The sequence below is a fragment of the Nyctereutes procyonoides genome, unplaced genomic scaffold (assembly GCF_905146905.1).
Source record: "Nyctereutes procyonoides isolate TBG_1078 unplaced genomic scaffold, NYPRO_anot_genome, whole genome shotgun sequence".
Classification (NCBI taxonomy): Eukaryota; Metazoa; Chordata; class Mammalia; order Carnivora; family Canidae; genus Nyctereutes; species Nyctereutes procyonoides.
Window position 1 is genome coordinate 30,586,781 of NW_026575047.1, and position 20,496 is coordinate 30,607,276.

Genomic DNA, 20,496 nt, shown 5'->3' on the forward strand with positions numbered 1-20,496 from the left:
GGAAGAGAGAGAAAATTAAGCAGGCTGCACACTCTGCACAGAGCCTGATGTGGGTCTGTTCTCACAGCCCTGAGATCATGACCTGAGCAGAAATCACGAGTCAGATGCTTAACCAAATGAGCTATGCAGGTGCCTCAGCACTTTTTCCTTTTTTTGCTTCAGTCTCAGAAAATTATATATTTTAAGCTTTTTCCATTAGAATATATAGATTTGCTAGGCTCTTTTTTTTTTTTTTAAGATTTATTTATTTTATTTGAGAGAGAGCGAGTGTGAGCTGGGGCAAAGGGAGAGGGAGAAGCAGACTCCATGCTGAGCAGGGAGCCCAATGTGGGGCTCCATCCCAGGACCCTGGGATTGTGACCTGAGTTGAAGGCAGATGCTTCACTGTTTGAGCCTCCCAGGTACCTGTTAGTTTTGTTTTAGATAGTTAAAAAGATGCATGCTTTTTAAAATACAAGAACAAACTTCAGAAATAAGCCTAACTAGCTCACTGTTAATGGGAAAATATTTTCAAAAAGGGTGGAAACCACATGTGCATTTTTGAAACAAACTAAGAGCAGAGAATGGGGTAACGGGGACTTAAAGTGAAAGGATATCATGGAGGTGAATATATCATGGAGGTGAATTTAGAACGAGCTCATTCGTGATTTACTACTGCTGCTCCTACTATCACTAATAATAGTACTCCTGGGGAGATGCCATTTTCTCTTTATTGTGAGTATGAGCTCTTATCATCCCCTCCTTACTCTAGGGGTAAGGAGACCAGGAAGCCAGGGTCCCCAAAGCAGCATAGCCCCCTACTTGGCAGAGCTAGGATTTCACTAAGGTCTTACATGATTGTGGATCTGCGTCATACTATGCCAAGCAAATCACATGGGTTTAGACAAAGGTGACATGAGAAGGTAGGATCATTTCAGGTATCTGAGAACTAAATTGTAGAAGTGGTGGATTGAGTTTGTTCTGTGTTGCATACTAGAAAGAATGATGAAAAACTCAGGAAGACAGATTTCTGCTCAGTGTGAGAGAGAATGTTTGATGACCAGGTCTCTAGCTTTATTTCCGTCTGTACCCCAGCCCCTGTAATGGAGCTGGTGGTTCAGTGACTCTTTGCTGAATGAGGAAATGCGGAGGCAGAGAGGACGTGGTGAGCGTCCCATCACCACACCTGCCCAGCAGACCCCATATGTGCTTCTGTTTGGGTCATTACAGAAGTCACTACACCAGTTGGGAAGTTGGGCTAAACACTGTAAGTCCTTTTCCACAAACACTTCACTCTACCTGCCCCACCCCCATTGGGGTTCTTTGCCCAAGCAGTGAACACCTGCTAATATAATGTCTCCCAAAATCATCATAAAAACTACACTTCAGGGTGCCTGGGTAACTCGGTTGAGCATCTGCCTTTAGCTCAGATTATGATGCCAAGGTCCTGGGATCGAGTCCTGCGTCGGGCTCCCTGCTGAGCCGGGAGCCTGCTTCTCCCTCTCCCCCTGCCCCTCCCCTTGCTGTGTTCGCTCGCTCTCTCGCTCTCTCTCTTTCTGTCAAGTAAATAAAATAAAAAAACTAAACTGATTTTTGGAGGGCAGGACTCTTTTTCTATTGTGTTACTGGCATCTTAGCACTTAGTGCCTACATCTAGCAGGTACATAGTATGTGCCACGTCTGTACTGAATGAATTGTGGACAGGAAGCGATTGAGGAAGGAGCCAACTGGCTGTGAGCACAATGATGTGGTGTGGTAGAGACTTTTTGAAGTCAACCAGGCAATAAGGAGGGGCTCCCTGTTTGTCATTGTTGTGATCGTTCACTATCCTGCAGGTTTTGGTTTCATGTGATACTGTGTTGGTAGCCACCAAGTATTTTCTTTATAAAGTCCGTTGTCATGAATGTGACCAATGTGCACTTTCTGTACCTGAGAAGTTACTACCTGCAATGGTAGAAAGTTTCCAGTACCTCTTGATTCTGTGACAGGCACTGTACTTACGTGCTTTCCTCTGTAGTTCACTGAATGCGCACAGTAGAGTTTGTGGATGGAAAGAGATGCAAATAATTTCAATTGGATTTTTTAGCTGAGTCAGTAATTTTTCTTACAGACCAGAGTGAGCTCCGAGCAGGAACATTTCCTCATTGTTCCCTTTGGACTTCTCTATAGTGAAGTGACTGCATCCAGTTTGGTAAGAATATCCTTTTCCTCTTGGGCATTATGTATGTTTAGGCCATAGTTGATAATTAAACACCTTTCAATCCCAGAATGAAAAATAAGTTTATGTTTTGTGTGATAAATTCAGAAAAAAGCTTTAGAATTTGTTATAAACACTTAAAACTTTGGTTTAAATAATTTCTTAGAAGGGTAATTTGAAATCCTCGACATTTAAATTTTTTATTTGCGTATTTTCAGGTTAAAATCAATTTACAAGGAGATGTAGTAGATCGTGGAAGTACTAACCTAGGAGTAAATCAAGCTGGCTTCGTGTTACACTCTGCCATTTATGCTGCGCGACCAGATGTGAAGTGTGTTGTGCATATTCATATACCAGCAGGAGCTGCGGTGAGTGTGCTGCTCTGGTAGCAACTCCGATTTTAAAATTATTTAGTGGAAGGCACTTCACATTTCCTTGTAATTGTGCTCTCTTGAGGCAACATGTCAATAAGCCAATTTTGTTGGAGTAAAGTTTTTTTTTTTTTTAACTAAGTTTGACTTTCTTAAAAGAATTTTTTTTGGGACGCCTGGGTAGCTCAGTGGTTGAGCATCTGCCTTCCGCTGAGGGCATGATCCTGGGGTCCCGGGATCGAGTCCCACATCAGGTTCCCTGCGGGAAGCCTGCTTCTCCCTCTACCTAGGTCTTTGCCTCTCTGTGTTTTTCATGAATAAATAACATCTTAAAAATTTTTTTCTTTTCTTTTAAGGGGTCCATACGCTATCTAGTTTTTGGAAAACCTGTGTGAGTCTGAAAGTGTCCACTAGACTTAATAGAAAATCAGCATGCTGAGGGTGAGGTCAGACTTCAGGGTATAGAAGACTGCTGGGATCTGCAGAGAGACTGCACAGACACCTCGTCTGGGAAGAGGGTAGGACAGGAGGAAGAGAGGGGCTCAGGCAGGCTGCGGGGGGAGGGTGCTGTGGGCTCAGGGAAGGCCTGGGGGATGCAGGAAACCTAAGCCTGCTGATGGTCTGTGGGGAAGAGCCAGGTATGGGAGGGAGAGGTTGAGGCGTAGAGGCCCTTAGGTGTCTGCATAGAGCCAGCAGACGCCCAGGCTGGGTCAAGATAGGAAGGAAGGGGCTGTTGCAAGGAGAAGGCACAACCCTTATACATAGCTGTTAGGAGATCTGGCCTCCAAGCCTGGAGCCCAGAGCCTGCCTCAGCCTGGTCACAAAGCCCAGGCCCTTCTGGTGCCAGCAGCCCACACCTCCCAGCATGAAAACGCGATTCCGGTTGTTGGTACAGTCATGTGACAGGGAACCATGACGACTATACCACACATGACCTTGTGGATTCAGTAATGGTGAATTTTAATCTATCTTGATGTTTTAATGTCATGTATATTGGGTTATTTTAATGAATGTTAGATCTATCTGGCTTTTTTTTTTAATTTTGAACATGTGGTTCTAAATGTCAACATGAGTTTTATTTTATTAGCTCCATCATTTTCTGAAATTTTTTTCTAAAAAAAAAAAAAATGCATGTTCTTCCAACCACAAAAAAGTCCATGCATTTTAACGAACCAGTAGAGGTACCTTTGAGAATATGGTTGCAAACAGCTTACCATGTAATTTGTTTTAAAACATACCAAATCACTTCACTTGGAAAGTTCTTTTCCCAGGAGGGCTGATGCCATGAAAGGGATTAAATGTGGCGTCTTTTTTGAGTCTTTCACCTTTGTGTGCAGTTGTTTCCCTGTGAGTGCTGTTGAAATCTTTGGAGCCTGTTAGTCTAGGTAGAAAACCTTCAAAATTAACATGTTTTAAGTTCAGTTTGGGAAAGTTAAGGGAACTTAAGGGTTATATGAACACTTAGATTATTTTACTTCAGTAGAAGAGGAATTATATAGCATGATTATTGTAAACTTCAGAAATTGGCGTTTATCTACATTTCAGGTTTCAATTTCACCTGCATCCTTAGAGGAAAAGTGCATCAGAACCTTACAGCATTTCTAAAACCTCTCTTTGCAGGGTCATGACTCACTCAAAGGGAACTGTAGGGCCTGGCTTGTCTTGGCGTGAAGCCTGAGCTCATACGGGGTCATGATCAGTGTGGGAGAAGTCCAGAAAGCTGTGGAGTTTCTTCTGAGGCTCTCCCAGGGTAGCAAGCAATGCCTCTGACTTTTAAGTCTTAGTTAGCCCCCCAAGTAAGGTTCATCCTAAGTTTATAGTTTTATTTACTTCTGAGAAGAGAATGGAATGAAATATGTTCCCCTTTTTATTTCTTTGAGGAAACATTTGCTACATCATCGGTGTGTGGCTGTCACTTTGCCTTCATTCATGGTGACTGCTTGTTCTCTAGGTCTCTGCGATGAAATGCGGCCTCTTACCAATCTCCCCAGAGGCACTTTCCCTTGGAGAAGTGGCTTACCATGATTATCATGGGATTCTGGTTGATGAGGAGGAAAAAGTATTAATTCAGAAAAATTTGGGGCCTAAAAGCAAGGTCAGTAGGCATCTAATCTGGTGCTTAATTTGTAGAGGAAAGAAAAAAGTCAAAGTAGCAGTCTTCTTGTGTAGCTCCCTCGAGCTTTCGTATTTCCTGGCAGGTTCTTATTCTCCGGAATCACGGGCTGGTGTCTGTCGGAGAGAGCGTTGAGGAGGCCTTCTACTACATACATAACCTGGTGGTCGCATGTGAGATCCAGGTAGGCGGCAGCCTCCCTCTGCAGCCTGTGGCTTCTCTGAGTGCTTGCAGGGTTCTTGTTGATTTTTGATACTTGTTTTGTAGGAATGAGTCTTTGCTAACCTCTTTGTCCGAGATGAGCCTAGTGGATTTGAATATTGACCAGAGCAAATGCCCTTTCACTGATTTAAGTTATCAAATGATTACTGGACTTTTTGTTTTTAGTTTTGTATTATTCAAATACATGAGTCACCACCATTTATGGAGTACTAGTGTGTGCCAGCCCTGGTATCAGGTGCTTTATTTATGTGTGCCCCCCCATGACACTGTTAGTGGAAAAGCAGGTACAGAGAAGGAGAGACTTGCCCACTGTCCTGTGGTGGTGGGTGACACCGAGCCAGCTCTGCTCAACCCCAAGTTTGTACTCCCTGATGGTAACTTGACATACATCTGAGCAGTCCGGCAAGTCCTCAGGCTCCTTCCAAGCATGAGCGTGTAGTATTTTTGTTTTCTAAAGAACTTTCAAAAGTGACCTTGTATATGGATAGCCTGTTGCTGTCCATCCTGCATTTTTCATTCTTACACTCTTAGAAATTTGGTTTCTGTTTGAGTAATCTCTTGTAGTCAGCTGATCTGGTCGTCTTGCCCTCAGTAAGGAACTCAAACTATACTGTTTGCTTGTTTTGAAAAGGTTCGAACTCTGGCCAGTGCAGGAGGGCCAGACAATTTAGTCCTCCTGGATCCTGGCAAGTACAAAGCCAAATCCCGTTCCCCGGGGTCACCCGCAGGGGAGGGCACCGGCTCACCTCCCAAGTGGCAGATTGGCGAGCAGGAGTTTGAAGCCCTCATGCGGATGCTCGATAATCTGGTAAGAATGTTGCTACCACATGATGGTAAAGCTTTTGTTCTGAAAGCAGCAGCGTTGGTGTTTTTATAGCAAGTAAAATTGCTGTCTTCTTGCAGTATCTGAATGCTTTCACCCTCAAAAATCATACAGAAGCACCAGGGTAATTGAACTCCGAAGCTAAGTCACTGTAAAATATAAAGAGGAGGGTTTCTTGTGTTCCTGTGTGGTTCAAAAGGAATCTCCTTTGGATGAGGTGGGGGCAAGAGCAGAGAGCTTGCTCTGCTCTGAAGTGGGCTACTGGGTAACTGGCTCCTGGAGCAGCAGTCAGCTCAGTACCCATCTTCCCACAAACAAGCCATGGGGTGGGGGTGGGGAAGCTAGCCACGTTTTGCTTTTTAGCATCAAGTTCTAGCCACGTGTGGCCTGACTACTGTGTTCCACAGACATTTGCTGCTGATTTACTGTGTGGGAGACCCTTCTCCCATGGTACAGTGACCCGGAGCCCAGCACAACACAGAAACTGGGCCTGGTGTTACAGCATAATTGGGATGTTTGGGTGGTACCCAGCAGGGTGCAGTCTGTGCTAGAGGGTTCAATGAGCGGTCTCCTCCTTTGGCAGGGATGGGGGGGGAACTATGTGGGTGGCACTTGGAAATGACCTCAAAGAGTAGGTAAAATTGTGGTAGGCTGAGTTGGCAGAAGGAAGATGTCTGCGCAATGAAGATGCCACAGTGGGGATGGGGGTGGGGTGGGGATTTGCCTTCCAGGGTGGCCACGTCTCTGGTGTGAGCAGGTTCTTTGCATATTCAGAACAAGGTATTGTAGGACAAACAATAACGGGCCCTATTGCCTGCTGCAATGTCACACTGTTTTGATGGAGTTCAGAGAGTCCATCATCTTGCCCTGTGACATTAGGCAATGGAGACAGGAGGACCTGTCCCAGGAGTGTGGGACTGAGAAGCTATAGGAAGGGCTGAAGTCAGAGATCCCTGGGTGGCTCGTTTAGCACCACCGTCAGCCCAGGGCGTGATCCTGGAGTCCCAGGATTGAGTGCCACATTGGGCTCCCTCCATGGAGCCTGCTTCTCCCTCTGCCTCTGCCTCTCTCTCTGTGTGTCTCTCATGAATAAATAAATATTAAAAAAAAAAAAAAGGAAGGGCTGAAGTCCCCATGTGTATCTGTGGCTGTGCTGGGAACTGTAGATGGCAGCACAGGACCACTGGTACACAGTCTAGCCTAAACTGAGGAAGTCCTGACTATTAGACCAGGTCATAGATGGGAGGGGTGGCTTCAGAAGGCAGGGAGTTTAACTTTCTAGAAGATTGTGGAACCAAAAGAATTCAAGGATCTGATTCAGGATGTGCTAAGTGTCTTCAGGGGCTGGATTTGGTTAGTCAGGGAGGAGTGAACAGAGAAAGCAGAACCTTCCATAACTTCTGAATTCATTGGACCAGTAAAGATGGGTTGCATTGGGGCACCTGGGTAGCTCAGCAGTTGAACATCTGCCTTTGGCTCAGGTCGTGATCCTGGGGTCCTGGGATCGAGTCCCACATTAGACTCCCCATGGGGAGACTGCTTCTCCCTCCGCCTTTGTCTCTGCCTCTCTCTTTATGTCTCTTGGGAATAAACAAAATCTTAAAAAAAAAAAAGATGGGTTGCATTAACTGACCATCTACTGTTGAGCCTAAAGCCATTAACAGGACACGAGGAATGCATGACTTCATCAGGAAGAGGGATACACAATTCCAGATGCAGCCAAGTATCTGGGATGTGGGTTCTAACAGAGCATAGTGAGGGCCTCAGAGGCAGAGATGGGGCACAGGCCAGGACTGCTTGTGGGAAGCAGGTGGAGGAAGGAAGCTCCCTAAGAAGGTGGAAGAAGCAGCTGGAGTTGGGTGGGGGGAGTGGCCCAGGTATCAGCACTGGGTGGCAGGTTCCCTCAAGGGGCCTGATGAAACAAGGAGCGCGGGGCAGCGGCTTCTCCTCCTGGCAGGTACTCTGATGGCTCACTGCTCTGTGACCTAAACATTAGGTAGGGAAGACAGAGGACTAAGAATCAAGAACACCAGTCCCCACATTTTCTAGAAGGTGGAGAGAAATCAGAATTAGGCAGTAATTCTAATTTGCTAGAGGGAGAGAAAGGATGAAAGCTGAATAGTGAAGTGCTCATTACAGGGGTGTTGTGTTCAGCGTCCCTACTGCACACGGTCATTGCTGTCATTTTTGATATGAGAAGGCTATGTAGTGTATAAAAAATAGTAATTAGGATTATAGTCCAGTTTTTTAAAGATTTTATTTATTTGACAGAGAGTAGGGAGCCCCACTGAGCAGCGACCTGACATGGGCCTCCATCTTAGGACCCTGAGATCGTGACCTGAGCCAAAGGCAGAAGCTTAACCGGCTGAGCCCTCCAGGCGCCCCTACAGTCCATGTTTTAACGTAGCATTCTGATTAACCATGTATGTTATACACATAGTTGAGCAGGGTAGATAATAGTTGAAGATTCTCATAGTGTAAGAAGTATTTTTTTTTTAAAGATTTTAAAAATCTTCACAAGAGACACACAGAGAGAAAGAGGCAGAGACACAGGCAGAGGGAGAAGCAGGCTCCATTAAGGGAGCCCAACGCGGGACTCGATCCTGAGTCTCCAAGATCACGCCCTGGGCTGAAGATGGCGCTAAACCGCTGAGCCACCTGGGCTGCCCATGTAAGAAGTATTTTAACATAGAATTAGGAGAAGTGCTAAATTGCTTCCCTACAATATCAAGATGTAATTCCAGCTTTTCAAAGAAGGAATGAATCTGTATGTTCGACTCTTAATCCAAGCCCTACAACAAGTCTGATGGCCAAGGATCACCTCTAATTTTGGCTTCACAGCATTTAAAGGAGAATAATAATAATAATAATAACAACCCTACCCTCTCAGGATAAAATTTTGTGAGGTTCTGGTGGTTTATCCTGAAGTCATGGAGACTACTCAAGAGTCTTGGCTCCCTAAGCAAGAGGAAACTTGAATGAACAAGAACTGTATTTTTCTGAAGATAGCCTTTCTACAGTGTTCTTCTCTTTCCTCAACAGAGTATGTTCATCAGTGGGAAGACTGTAGTGTAGCCATTTACCTATCTTCCTGAGGACAGTGGTGGAGAAAACAGCCACCCACGACCACATTTAGGGATTATTAGCACCTTTTTTTTTTATGTAGCAAAGAAGTGATTGGTAATGAAAATGGCCTCCCAAAGAAGAGGAGCACCCAAAGGGGGGGGGAAATTCTTGAAGTGGGAGAAATGTGAATGATTCCAGAGCACTGCAGAATGCAGGGCACAGGCTATGGCCCCTCTTGTATGACTAGCCCCTAATTCTCCTGTCATTCATTGTTTATTCATTGCTGTGAATGACTTGGTCCAGACATGCAGCTGTGGGTCAGGAGCCAGCTGAGCCACCTTCTTGGCTTAGGGTCTCAAAAGGAATCCTGTAGTCGAGGTGTCGACCCAGACAGGACTGTCATCATAAGGCTGGAGGGGGCAGAACCCGGGCTCCCCAGGATTGTGAGAGGGATTCCTTTCCTTAATAGCTGTGAGAGCCCTGGCACCTTGGTTCTTTGAACCAGTGATGGACAGAGAGAGCCTCTCAAGATGGGTGCTACACTCTTGGGGCGCCTGATGGCACAGTTGGTTAAACGCCCGACTCATGGTTTCAGCTTGGGTCATGATCTCAGGGTCATGGGATGGAGCTCCATCTGCGCTCCAGCGCAGAGTCTGCTTGAGATTCTCTCTCTCTGCCCCTCACACTTGTGTGCTCTTACACTCTCTCTCGGAAATATATCTTTAAAAAAAAAAAAAAGAGTGCTACACTCTTAAGTAATACATCTTACCACCTTTGCCAAATTTCTCTGGTTAGAAGCAAAGTCAGATCCTGCCCACAGTGTAGGAAGAGGGCCTTTAACAGCAGGTGGGGACCATGGAGGCCACCATAAAGTCTGTGAACACCCACTGGATGCTAAGTACTGGAAGGGAGGGATGTGTAAGATGTCATCCTTTCCTCAGAGGGGATCCCTGGGTGGCTTAGCGGTTTAGTGCGTGATCCTGGAGTCCCGGGATCGAGTCCTAGGTCAGGCTCCCTGCATGGAGCCTGCTTCTCCCTCTGCCTGTGTCTCTGCCCCTCCCTCCCTCCCTCCCTCCCTCCCTCCCTCTCTCTCTCTCTCTCTCTCTCTCTCTCTCTCATGGATGGATAAATAAAATCTTAAAAAAAAAAGATGTCATCCTTTCCTCAGAGAGATGGTCTTTGGGAGCTAGCACACAGGTTAGTCCAGCCCAAGGGCTGAGGGCTGTTACAGTGTGTTACAGAGGTATTAACTAGTGGGCCCCATGTCCTAAAGCCCTGGTGAGAGGTTATGAGGCAGAATCGAAGGTTGAACTCAAACATTGATATGAGAACCAGTTTTGCCTAGAACCAGTTGTCATGAGGTAGACTTGTTTGGCCTTCCCCAAAGATTGTTATAGTATCTAAACTTTGTCTTAAAAGGTTAAAAAAAAAAAAAAAGAAATTAACTAGGTTGATCAATACAACCTATACTATAGCCAGCAGCAAGTAAGCCTTAAGTATCTAGTTTATTAACTTTCAAAAACTGGACACACCATATAAACAATACCCAAATCAAAAGCTGGCTGTACTCAGGCGCCTAGCCCAGCTGGCTCAGTCAGTACAGCATGCAACCCTTGACTTCAGGGTTGTGAATTCAAGCCTCACGTTGGGCATGGAGCCTATTTAACAAAACGAAACACCCCAGCAGCACCTCAGGACCTTCCTTTTAGGCACTTACCTCACCCCAAGGGTGGCCATTGTTTTATCTTCTAATGACAAAGATTGGCTTGCCTCTTTCTGTCCTTTTTATGAGTAGAATAATACAGGGTGTTCTTTCCCATTTGGTTTCTTTGACTCAGCGTCATATTTGTGAGATTCATCCTAATGTTGCCTTAGTAATGGGGTGTTTGCTCTGATTCCTGGGCCCTACTCTGTGGCGTAGATCTTCCTCAGTTGGCCCCCTTGAGGGTTGCTGGCTCTTTCTGATCTGGGGCTGTTAGGAATAGGGCTACTTTCAGAATTTTGGTGAATATCCTGTGTCTCTGCTGCCCTGCAGCGTTGCCGGGTGTGCACACGTCTAGCTTTTCTAGGGGATTCCACACAGCTTTCTTAAGTGACACTGTGTCAAAATCTGGAATAGTGACTGTCTTTCCATCTCTTTGGATCCTAGGGTTACAGAACTGGCTACCCTTACCGATACCCTGCTCTGAGAGAGAAATCTAAAAAACATAGCGATGTGGAGGCTCCTGCGAGTGTCACAGGTTACTCTTTCGCTGGTGACGGGGACCCAGGCACTTGCTCCCCTCTCAGACACAGTTTTCAGAAGCAGCAGCGGGAGAAGACAAGATGGCTGAGCTCTGGCCGAGGTGACGATGCTTCCGAGGAGGGGCAGAATGGAAGCAGCCCCAAGTCGAAGACTAAGGTGTGGACGAACGTTACACACGATCGCGTGAAACCCTTGCTGCAGTCTCTCTCGTCCGGTGTCTGCGTGCCAAGCTGTATTACCAACTGCTTGGTCTGTGCCTACCTTACTGTTCATAGTTAGATGATGTAGAGCAAGTTGGACAGCTGGGGCTTCGGAGGCTTTGGGAATCCAGCCCCTCTGACTCGGATTGAAGGCAAACTTTCTTCATTAACCTTCTTTAGCATCAACCAGAATCTGTCTGCTTGAAACTGCTTAAGATCTGTGGTTGGGCTCCAGTAATGCCAGCATCACCTAACTCACAGTAGCAGGGATACTAAGTAACTTACCTGTTAACCCACAACTCAAGCTGCCGTTTAATTCAAATTGTATTCAAGGAATCCTGAAACCTCATGCACAAAATGGTAGTTGAGTCTTGAGGTGTGATTTTAGTGTTATAACCTCCAGCCATTTTGCAAAGTCACTACAGTCTCTGTGCTTTAAAGTCTTCCGTGCTTTCTTAAGCAGTTTGCCTCTGGTTTCACGGGTGTTTTCTCAGCTGACCTCATCCTTTCTCATTAGCCTCGTGCCTCACTTGCTGTCCCAAAGCCTCCGAATGCTCTAAGCCAGCTGCCTTGTGCATGGACTGTTGCATGTGAGTAGATGGCCATAGTGGTGAGTCATGTGACTCCTGCTGGGTGTGGCATGACCTAAGTGCAGTGCAGGCCATCTGCAGGCACCAGCGACAGACCCTGCCAGGCGTGCTTTGTGCGGTAGCCACTAGCACTGCCCTGAGAGATACTCTGCTGTCCTGGTGCTCACATCCCGTGGGGACTGGTCTTCACCACCCCTTCCCTTGGCTCCTGCGCCACAGAGTAGGGAGCCCACCCCTGACATGGGGTCTTGTGAAGAGACTGGGGCCAGGGCAGGCTTCTTTCTGCATGACGCGTTCTGCAGGAGTCCAGGTGACGTTAGGTCAGAGGGCCTCAAACAATAGGCCCCGAGGAAGCAGACGGGGTCTCCCTTTCCCTAATAACAGTGTTTTTACTTTATAGATTTATTCCAAAGAAAGCAGCTCTGTCTTCCCCAGGTGGCTCTGGTGAGAGAGCCTTTGTGCTCCTGAGCAGACGGGTCATGTGGGCAGAGACTCTGCGTTTGAGCCCGTCTCTCCTCTCCCTCGCCCTCCCTCTCTCCCTCTCCTTCGTTTTGTTTTTCTTTTCCAGTTTCATTTGTTTTGTTTATATTTATTTTACTTGTTAAAGGGGTGGGCCTAAAAACCAACTTTCCACTGCTGATACCGATACATAGTGCTGAGTCGCAGTGCTGAGGTGTCCCCAAGCACATGTGTAGTAGCAGCTGTGAGCTGTATTTGCTGTTGGCTTGGGGATACACGAGATCACGTGAGGTGTCTTGGGAAGCCGTGTGTGCCCATTGAAGGGGAGGTCTCGTTCCGCAGCTAGGTGTGTTTCTTACCGTTGCGGAACAGTGCACACTCCATGCTGTGCTCCCAGGTTGGTATGTGAACTCACCGTGACTGTTCTTAAGTTTCAGACATGTTCAAGCTTCTGAGGTTATTGGGTTAATGTTTTGACTAAAACGTATGTTTAATAAAAAGCTGGAGTTATTTTTATCTGAGAAGATAATCATCAGTGAGTACCTCCCAGCTCATGCCCATCCCACATTTCCCTTCACAGCGGCTAAGCATCGGCCAGTTCTGTTGCTTTCTTTAAAGCCTTACGGTTTTTGGCTACCCTCCTGCCTCCTTAAAGTACTCTGAAAGGCACACCATCGCTGGCCTTGTTTTAATGTTCAGTGCCCGCCCATGCCGGAGAATTAGAATTTGATGAAAAATCTCCTATTTAATCAGAAATCAAAAAAATCCAGCATGTGAAAGGCACGGTGTGCTGATGCTTCGCACTGAAACTAAAACAGCCTTATGATGAGAACTCATGGAGCGCTTTACATTTGTTGGGGATATTTTTGTAACGCTCTGAAGTATTAAGTTATATAAAATATTCAACATCACCAAACTCTCCACTGGGCAGCCACCACGCACACCCGCACAGTAATTTTCTTGAGTTGAGCAGGCTCTGCCGGCATTCCGATGCTCTCGTTGATCTCCATGCAGAACTTCGGTGATGCCCACTTTTGCCCACAGTGCGGTCTTTCCCTCCACCTGGATGGCAACATCACATTGCTTTTCATGACCCTGCCATCTCATGCTACCAGCGGCTTTGGCATTGATGACTCTCAGGGCAGTGAACCAATGTGCTCTGCAGGGTCTCTCTCTCACACACACACACACACACACACACACACACACACACACACACACACACACACACCCCGGCCCTGACTAGTCCACGGGAGTCACAGAGCATCGCTCTGTCATCAGCCTGTACTGGGCCCTAGTTTTCCACTAGGCCTTGTGGATGGTGTGTGCTGGTCAGTCACGACTTGGGTTCCTATTTGCACATGCCCTGCCCTGATCCCCCTGCTGTGGTGACAGGGGGTGTGGTCATTGGTTCATTCTCTGTGATGTCTTTGCATGACCAGGTGTGAGACACATTGGACAGATTGGATGCTGTGGTGTCATGTACTGTTGTCCCAATTCTGACTTTTCAACTGTTCTTGATATTTGCAGTGGACTAAAGAGGATGGACATAGAACCTCCACCTCTGCTGTCCCTAACCTGTTTGTTCCATTGAACACTAACCCCAAAGAGGTCCAGGAGATGAGAAACAAGGTGAGTATCGGTGGCTGTCAGCCCTCAGTGGAAATTTGCGTGTGAGCAGAGGCAGCAACAGGTTGGACGGGGTGCAGAGGGCACTTGCCCCAATGGATGGCATCTGTTGTCATTGCTTTTGCGGCAAAGGCCAAGTCTTTTCACTGCTTCTGCTATTGTGCTAACAAGTGTGATGTGTGAGTGACGGTCTGGGGCCCTGTGGTTCTTGAGCAGATGCTTGCTCAGCTCACATGGCAGGCAGGATTGGAAGCCAGAGAACCTGTTTCTGGTGAGAACAGCCTTTGCCCCTGCATTCTAGCGTTCACTTATTGAGCTGTGAATGTTTGCTGGTTAGAACATGAGATGTACCAGTGTTCCGGGTGTTGCTATAACATGGGCACATGGGGAATGTTCCCCCTCAACATAATGAGTACGGTGAGAGATCTGTGCTTACCCAGGCCATCTAGAAAGTACAGAAAGGAATGGATTAGTCCATCCCCTACGACTCAGGAACTTCTCAACAAGCTGGACTGGCAGCATTGGGTGGGCACTATGGCCGTGTGGGACCGTGAGGGCCAGGTACAGAAGTGCAACTTGGGTGTGGTTCTGGGGCTCCAGTGCCCAAACAGTGAAGTCACAGGGAGGCTTCCCTGTACTGTTAATGTGTTTCTCCTTCTTGCATCCTCAGATCCGAGAGCAGAACTTACAGGACATTAAGACGGCTGGCCCCCAGTCCCAGGTTCTGTGTGGTGTAGTGATGGACAGGAGCCTAGTCCAGGTGAGAGCTCAGAATGTCTGACGTTAGTGGGTGGTGCCTCTAATGGCTGTCTACTCCAAAATTATTCTTGAGTTGGGAGAGAATGACTCAATGAGGTAAGTGTTCTAGGCAACCAATTATCTCCGTGAAAAATCCTCACGATAAATAACCCTGCCACTTTTTCTGAAGTTGTAGACTTAGCATAAGCATGCCCACGGGCCGCATCCTCCCCCAGCCCTGCTCCATGCAATGCATGCCTGCGTGAAGGTGGCATACATGCCGCCTGCTTTGGGACCTGGATGTGCCCTGATTTTAGCAGTACACTGTGGAAAAGGCTAGAAGAGGGTGGGTTTAATGGACGTTTTGTTCTCATGTACACATTGCTATCTGCAATAAAGTGCTGCTTGGGGAAAAGTGCTTACAGAGGGCATCTGTAAATGTGAACCGCATTTACATGCCTTTCTGTAAAGGGACTATACTTCGTGGCCCGTTGAAGATAATCATGTAAGTGGTTATCTCTGGAAATGAAGTTGCCACCGAATGCGTTAACCATGACTGCAGGGTAGGTGACTGCTTTCCGAATGTGGTCAGCCGGGGTCCTGGTTGTGTGGTCTGTGCTTGCATGTGGCACCGCCATCACCAGTGCTTTCATGTGGACGGCTATCTGCTGCATGCCCTCAGCTGGCTCCACCCTGCGCTCTCAGTTGATACTTCAAAGCTGGGCCTGGTGGGCTCTGATGACTCAGTTTACTGTTGCAGGACGCACCCCTCTCTGACTGTACGGAGACAATCGAAGGGCTCGAGCTCACAGAGCAGACCTTTAGTCCTGCTAAACCCCTCTCTTTTAGAAAGGTACTCACTGCCCTGTCCTCACCACCTGTCAGCACGTGCCGCACTCCACCTGCCCGACCCCACCTGTCTGCTCTCGCCAGCTGCTGTCTTACTGATGGAGGAGCTTTAAATTAGTTTCTGAGTTACTTGTGGGGTTGTGCAGAGGTTCTCTTCTGCCTCTTCTTTAATGAAGACAATTTTACAACTGTCATTATTCCACAAGGTTGCAGAGAATGGGCCCATCTTAATGGCGTGGTGCCTTTCTGAACTTGTGCACGTGACTTTGGGTAGTGCATGCTTTTGGGTTTTAGTTTGCCTTTTATAAGATGCTGATTGCAAAAGGCTTGTGTGGGCAGACCGTGGGCAGTGGCAGTGCTCCTCTGTGGCCTTCTACCTTTGCTTGCTCAGCTGTGACTGCACGTGGAGTGGACCTGGCAGCGGGAGGGTATGTGATTTCAGAGGAATAGGAAAGAAATCAGACCAGTTTTTATTGATGAAATATATTTCTTTTTTTCCCTTAAAAACTTAGAGATAAATTTTTTAAAGTTTTTTTTTTAAAGGTCTTATTTATTCATGAGAGACACACAGAGAGGCAGAGATACAGGCAGAGGGAAAAGCAGGCTGCATGCAGGGAGCGCAATATGGGACTTGATCCCAGGACTCCAGGATAACGCCCTGGGCTGAAGGGAAGTGCTCAACCACTGAGCCACCCAGGTGTCCCAGAAAACATATTATTTATTTAACTTGAGAGAAAGAGAGTGAGTACATGAGCAGTGGGGAGGGGCAGAGGGAGAGGGAGAAGCAGACTCCCCACTGAGCAGGGAGCCCAACTCAGGGCTTAACCCTAGGACCCTGGGATCATGACCTGAGCTGAAGGCAGACACTTCATCAACTGAGCACCCCAAGCGCCACCCCCCTCAATGATTTTTAAAAAGTGGTGGTGGGGAGACACAAAACTTTGAAGTTCAAAGTTGTCTGTGTATATGGATACCAGAGGTGGCAGGTGGGAGTGTGTGTGGTGGTAACTCGCCCAGGTGGAAGGAGACTTCCTGTGAGCATTTGGGCTGAAGGTGTGCTCCTTGGTGCTGAGGGCGGACATCCTGAGTTTTAGTCATGTTTACCCTGTGTTTAAAGGAAATATAGGGGTATCTCTTTTTGACTTTGTACAGCTCCACTGAGATGCAGGTATCACTGTAGTGATATTCCAATTGCCAGAAAGAAGCAGATTTGTATTAAAGGTTCTATATTCCTAAGTGGAATTCCCACCCATAATGTTATTTTGCATACTTCTGTATTAATTCCACGGGTCCTATTTCTCCTTATTGATTGAATGTGCTTCCAGCTTCCTTTCTTGGAGCAAGGGAGAAAGATGTGCTTATCTTGCGTATCTCAGTTCTTTGGGCTGTAAGCTGTTGTGATCTTGTGAGTTCATATTTTTTTTCCCTCAGATGTGTAATGGTGTGCTGAATCCATGAGCCTAGGGGGCAGGGGGCTTACTGTGCAGTGTCCACCTGTGGCTGTCACCTGTCACTCTGTGGGCAGAGCTGGTTGGAGCAGTCATTGCTCTGCAGTCTCTCTGGCCCTGTAGCACATGTAGTGGTTTCTGCTTACACCCTGTCAGGGCTCTCTAAAAGGTGGGCTGCATTTAAAGGGGGCTTTTTTGGCTGGGTCCTCACTAGCCCCAAGTCTGTTGTTGCTCTGGCCATGTCAGGCTTGGCTGTGTGTCATGTCACCTGTGAGTGTTTCATGAAGTATAGACACAAGTCCTCCCAGGCCAGGAAATCCGAGTTGGTGGGAATGGGACTCCTGGCAACTGCAGTGTCCTCCTCACGGTGTGAACACCGCACTCTGTGTGAGTGGTGCATCCAGGTGGGGTTACCTCAGGAAACTCTGCCCAGCCCAGCTGAGGTGTCCCTGTCCCATCCCTAGATTCTCCTTCCCGCTTGCGTTTTCTCCAGCACCCTTCTTCTGGGGCTCACATGTGCACCCGTGGTCTTTCTCACACTGACTAAGCAGATTTCATGTCTATGTTGAGAATATGATTCGGCTCTAGGCCTCGACGGTCCCCACGTCTTTTGTGTGGTTCTCAAAAATGCAGACTGTATTGCTCCTTCTACAATATGGCGCTGCTTGCCTGCACTTTGAGTTTCCCTTTGACCAAGTGAAAAGGGCTTTGTTAAATATCCTAAAAATGTCCTTTTTCCTATAAGCAGGTGTATGGATCCTTGCATTCCGTTTGAGACTCTGAGGAATGTGTGTTTGGGACATAGGAAGTTAGGGCTTTTAAGAAGGACTTCCCTTTGCTTCCATCTCTCCCTCCCTGACAATGGCCGTCCATTCAGAGCAATGTTGTCTTCTGATGGAAGAAGTGGCTGTGAACTGTCAGCCACACCCTGAGACTGGTTCCGAAAGGAATCCTGAGTTCAGCTGAAGGCTCTCTTGACTCCAGCACGCACGGTGCCTGCCGGCACGTAGCCTGAAATAATCTGGTGCCTTCCGGACTTGGTTACTAGTGAATCAAGCCTGTGAGACGTCAAGCAGACAAGTTGATGCTGAAAGATACCCTGTGCAGGCAACACTTGTGTCTCCCTGTTCTCCATGTTCCCCTGCACTTGGGCCATGGCCTTCCCACGCTTCGGGCTGCATGGTAGAAACAGCAGGGGCCTGAGCCCACCTGGCACACTTACTTGGTAAACTTGTTGAGCAACCACAAGTGTGTGGCCCGAGACTAAGAATGTGAATTCCAAGCTGAGTGGGTTTTACGGAGGAAAGCCTGATGCTCGGACAGGTTGGGTCATAGCCGTGTTCGTATTGCTCGCCAGCTGTCTTCGCCAAGTGCAGAAGGAGTTCCTGGGCACCGGGTTTGCTTAGAGCCTCTGTTCTGTAGCTAGAAGTGGGGGAAGCAGCAAGAGCCTCCATGTAGCCTGCTGGTGAGAGCAGCTGCCTTCCATCCTGCTTTCTCAGCCCAGGCTGCTCTGTAGGGGCCGTTTCCTTCTGCATCCCAAGCCTTGCTCCATTTCCTTCCCCCCTAGAGAACAGGGTCCCTCTGTCCCCTAGTCTGTTCTGAGCCTTGGTGTTGGTGGCCACTTGGCTGTTGGCTGAGGAACTGGGAGGAGGGAGGCCCTGTATGGTCAGGTGTCTCTGCACAGGAGGGGCTTTGCTTATCCACAGGCGCCTCTGTGGCAGGTGATTCTTGATATTTTATTCATTCCTTGATTTGAAATTTTAAGTTAATTGAAACCTTTCTCTGAAACCTCATGTCACCTCCTCATTTTATTGGCCATGATACCAGGATGCAGGTACATTGGGCCAAGTTGCCCTTGATTTACAGACCGGCTCAGCTGCTGTCAGCCACAGAGCTGGAGCCTGTGCGTAGGAATAGGCTTCAGTGGGCAGTGAGTGGCAGGCAGGGATTCAGTTCCCTGTCTTGGGGAGACAGGGCTGCTTCTGAGTGAAAGGCCAGTTGACCTTGGGTCAGCATTGGTCAGAAGGAGCCCCCCAACCCCGACCATCCAGGTCATCTTGAATCTTGAGGCACTCTGAGCAAAGGGGGCCAACTCCAGCGGGTTCTTTGCTTCTCCTCCCTGGCTCTGTGGCCATGGTCAATCCTGGAGTGTGCTGAACAGCTGTGCTTCAGCCCAAGCTCCCTAGGCTTTGTCAGGGCAGCAGGTATCCCAGGTGAGCTGGAATTTCCCCAGCACTCAGTTTGGTGCTGTCTCTCGGGCACATTGCTCGAGTGCTCTCTCTGCTGTTTGGCCCTTACTGAGGGGAGTATTGACAGACCCTGCCTAGTATCTGAATTTTGGATTCTGCTACTGTGGTTTGTTTTTGGAAGCTCCCATTAAGTAATGTGTGTGTGTGTGTGTGTGTGTGTGTGTGTGTGTGTGTGTGTGTGTGTGTGTTGGCTAACTTTCTCAGAAAATGAACCCCTGGCATTTGAGGGCCAACCAGGTTGGGTGGTAGAGCACAGAGCTGTGCTAGGGCAGGTGAGTGTAGGCAGGACTTCCTGCACCCCAAGGCTGCCTCCCTCACGGGCTCCTCCTTCCAGGGCTTCCTCCCCACCCCACCCTTCCCAGCTGGGGCTGCCTCCCTGCCAGCCACCCTTGTGCTCTGCTTGCTTACTTTTCTCTTTCTTTCCTACACGTTCTTGGTTTTCCAAATTCCTCAGACACATACTGGTATTTTTGGACTTCCTAAAAAATTTCTTTGTTTTGGGACGAGATCCAGGAGCTAGTTATAAACTCAACACATAGTTAAAAGAACAGAACTCAATCTGCGAACTTAGAAAGTAAGCAGATCTCCGAGCATACCTTCCCTGACTTGGAATCCTGGATGTTTTTTGATGTCCAGAGGAGGGCAGTGGACTGACAAGTCAGCTCTTCCATCCCTCATGGGAAGGAGACTGCATTCCTCTTGAGGTGCTGTGTGCCGTCCATCTGCACTTTGGTGCCTCTGTCTCTGAAACCTGAAGGACTAGGATTGTTTTCTCCTCTTAATTTGTTTTGTAGCTTCAGAGTTGTGTTTCTCTGTGTCTGACCACTGGAGGCTGCTGCTCAGCCTCAGCCTCAGGGCCGGGGTGCTGCCCTGGATTCCCCAGACGGCTGTGTGCTCCGAGAAGTTTGCCCACCCCGCCCTGCCTGCAGCCTGGCCTGGGAGGGGGGAGAGGTCCCTCAGGCAAGGCTTCTCCAAACCACCTGTCCCTTTTCATCTGCAGGGGGAGCTGGTGACAGCCTCCAAGGCCATCATTGAGAAGGAATACCAGCCCCATGTCATCGTGAGCACCACAGGCCCCAACCCCTTCAATGCGCTCACCGACAGAGAGCTAGAAGAGTACCGCAGGGAGGTGGAGCGGAAGCAGAAGGGCCCGGAAGGTGAGTGTGTGCACATCGTGGGCACTCAGCGTGGGCTACCTGAAGCCAGAGAGGCTGCCCTGCCAGCACTTTGTGCCCAGGTGTTGATGGTTGATGGTGAGTGATGAGGACAGTCACTTGCAGGAAAAGTCAGCCCTGTGTGTGGTTAAGATTCGAATGTT

At 48.0% G+C, this 20,496-nt stretch overlaps 1 protein-coding gene across 8 annotated transcripts in view; it reads left to right on the forward strand.

Annotated features, from left to right (window-relative positions):
• Positions 1 to 20,496, forward strand: part of ADD1 (adducin 1) — an 88,493-nt gene that overhangs the window by 61,687 nt on the left and 6,310 nt on the right. For 5 of the 8 annotated variants that reach the window (XM_055326014.1, XM_055326012.1, XM_055326016.1 and 2 more), the window contains exons 5-13: positions 2,090 to 2,170; positions 2,395 to 2,544; positions 4,499 to 4,642; positions 4,746 to 4,844; positions 5,514 to 5,690; positions 10,921 to 11,265; positions 13,796 to 13,897; positions 14,565 to 14,654; positions 20,179 to 20,335. In XM_055326014.1, the coding sequence (XP_055181989.1) occupies positions 2,090 to 2,170; positions 2,395 to 2,544; positions 4,499 to 4,642; positions 4,746 to 4,844; positions 5,514 to 5,690; positions 10,921 to 11,265; positions 13,796 to 13,897; positions 14,565 to 14,654; positions 20,179 to 20,335 (1,345 nt within the window). Of the gene's footprint in view, positions 1 to 2,089; positions 2,171 to 2,394; positions 2,545 to 4,498; positions 4,643 to 4,745; positions 4,845 to 5,513; positions 5,691 to 10,920; positions 11,266 to 13,795; positions 13,898 to 14,564; positions 14,655 to 15,392; positions 15,486 to 20,178; positions 20,336 to 20,496 lie in introns of all 8 variants that reach the window. The other 3 variants (XM_055326015.1, XM_055326018.1, XM_055326019.1) reach the window with 2 other exon arrangements.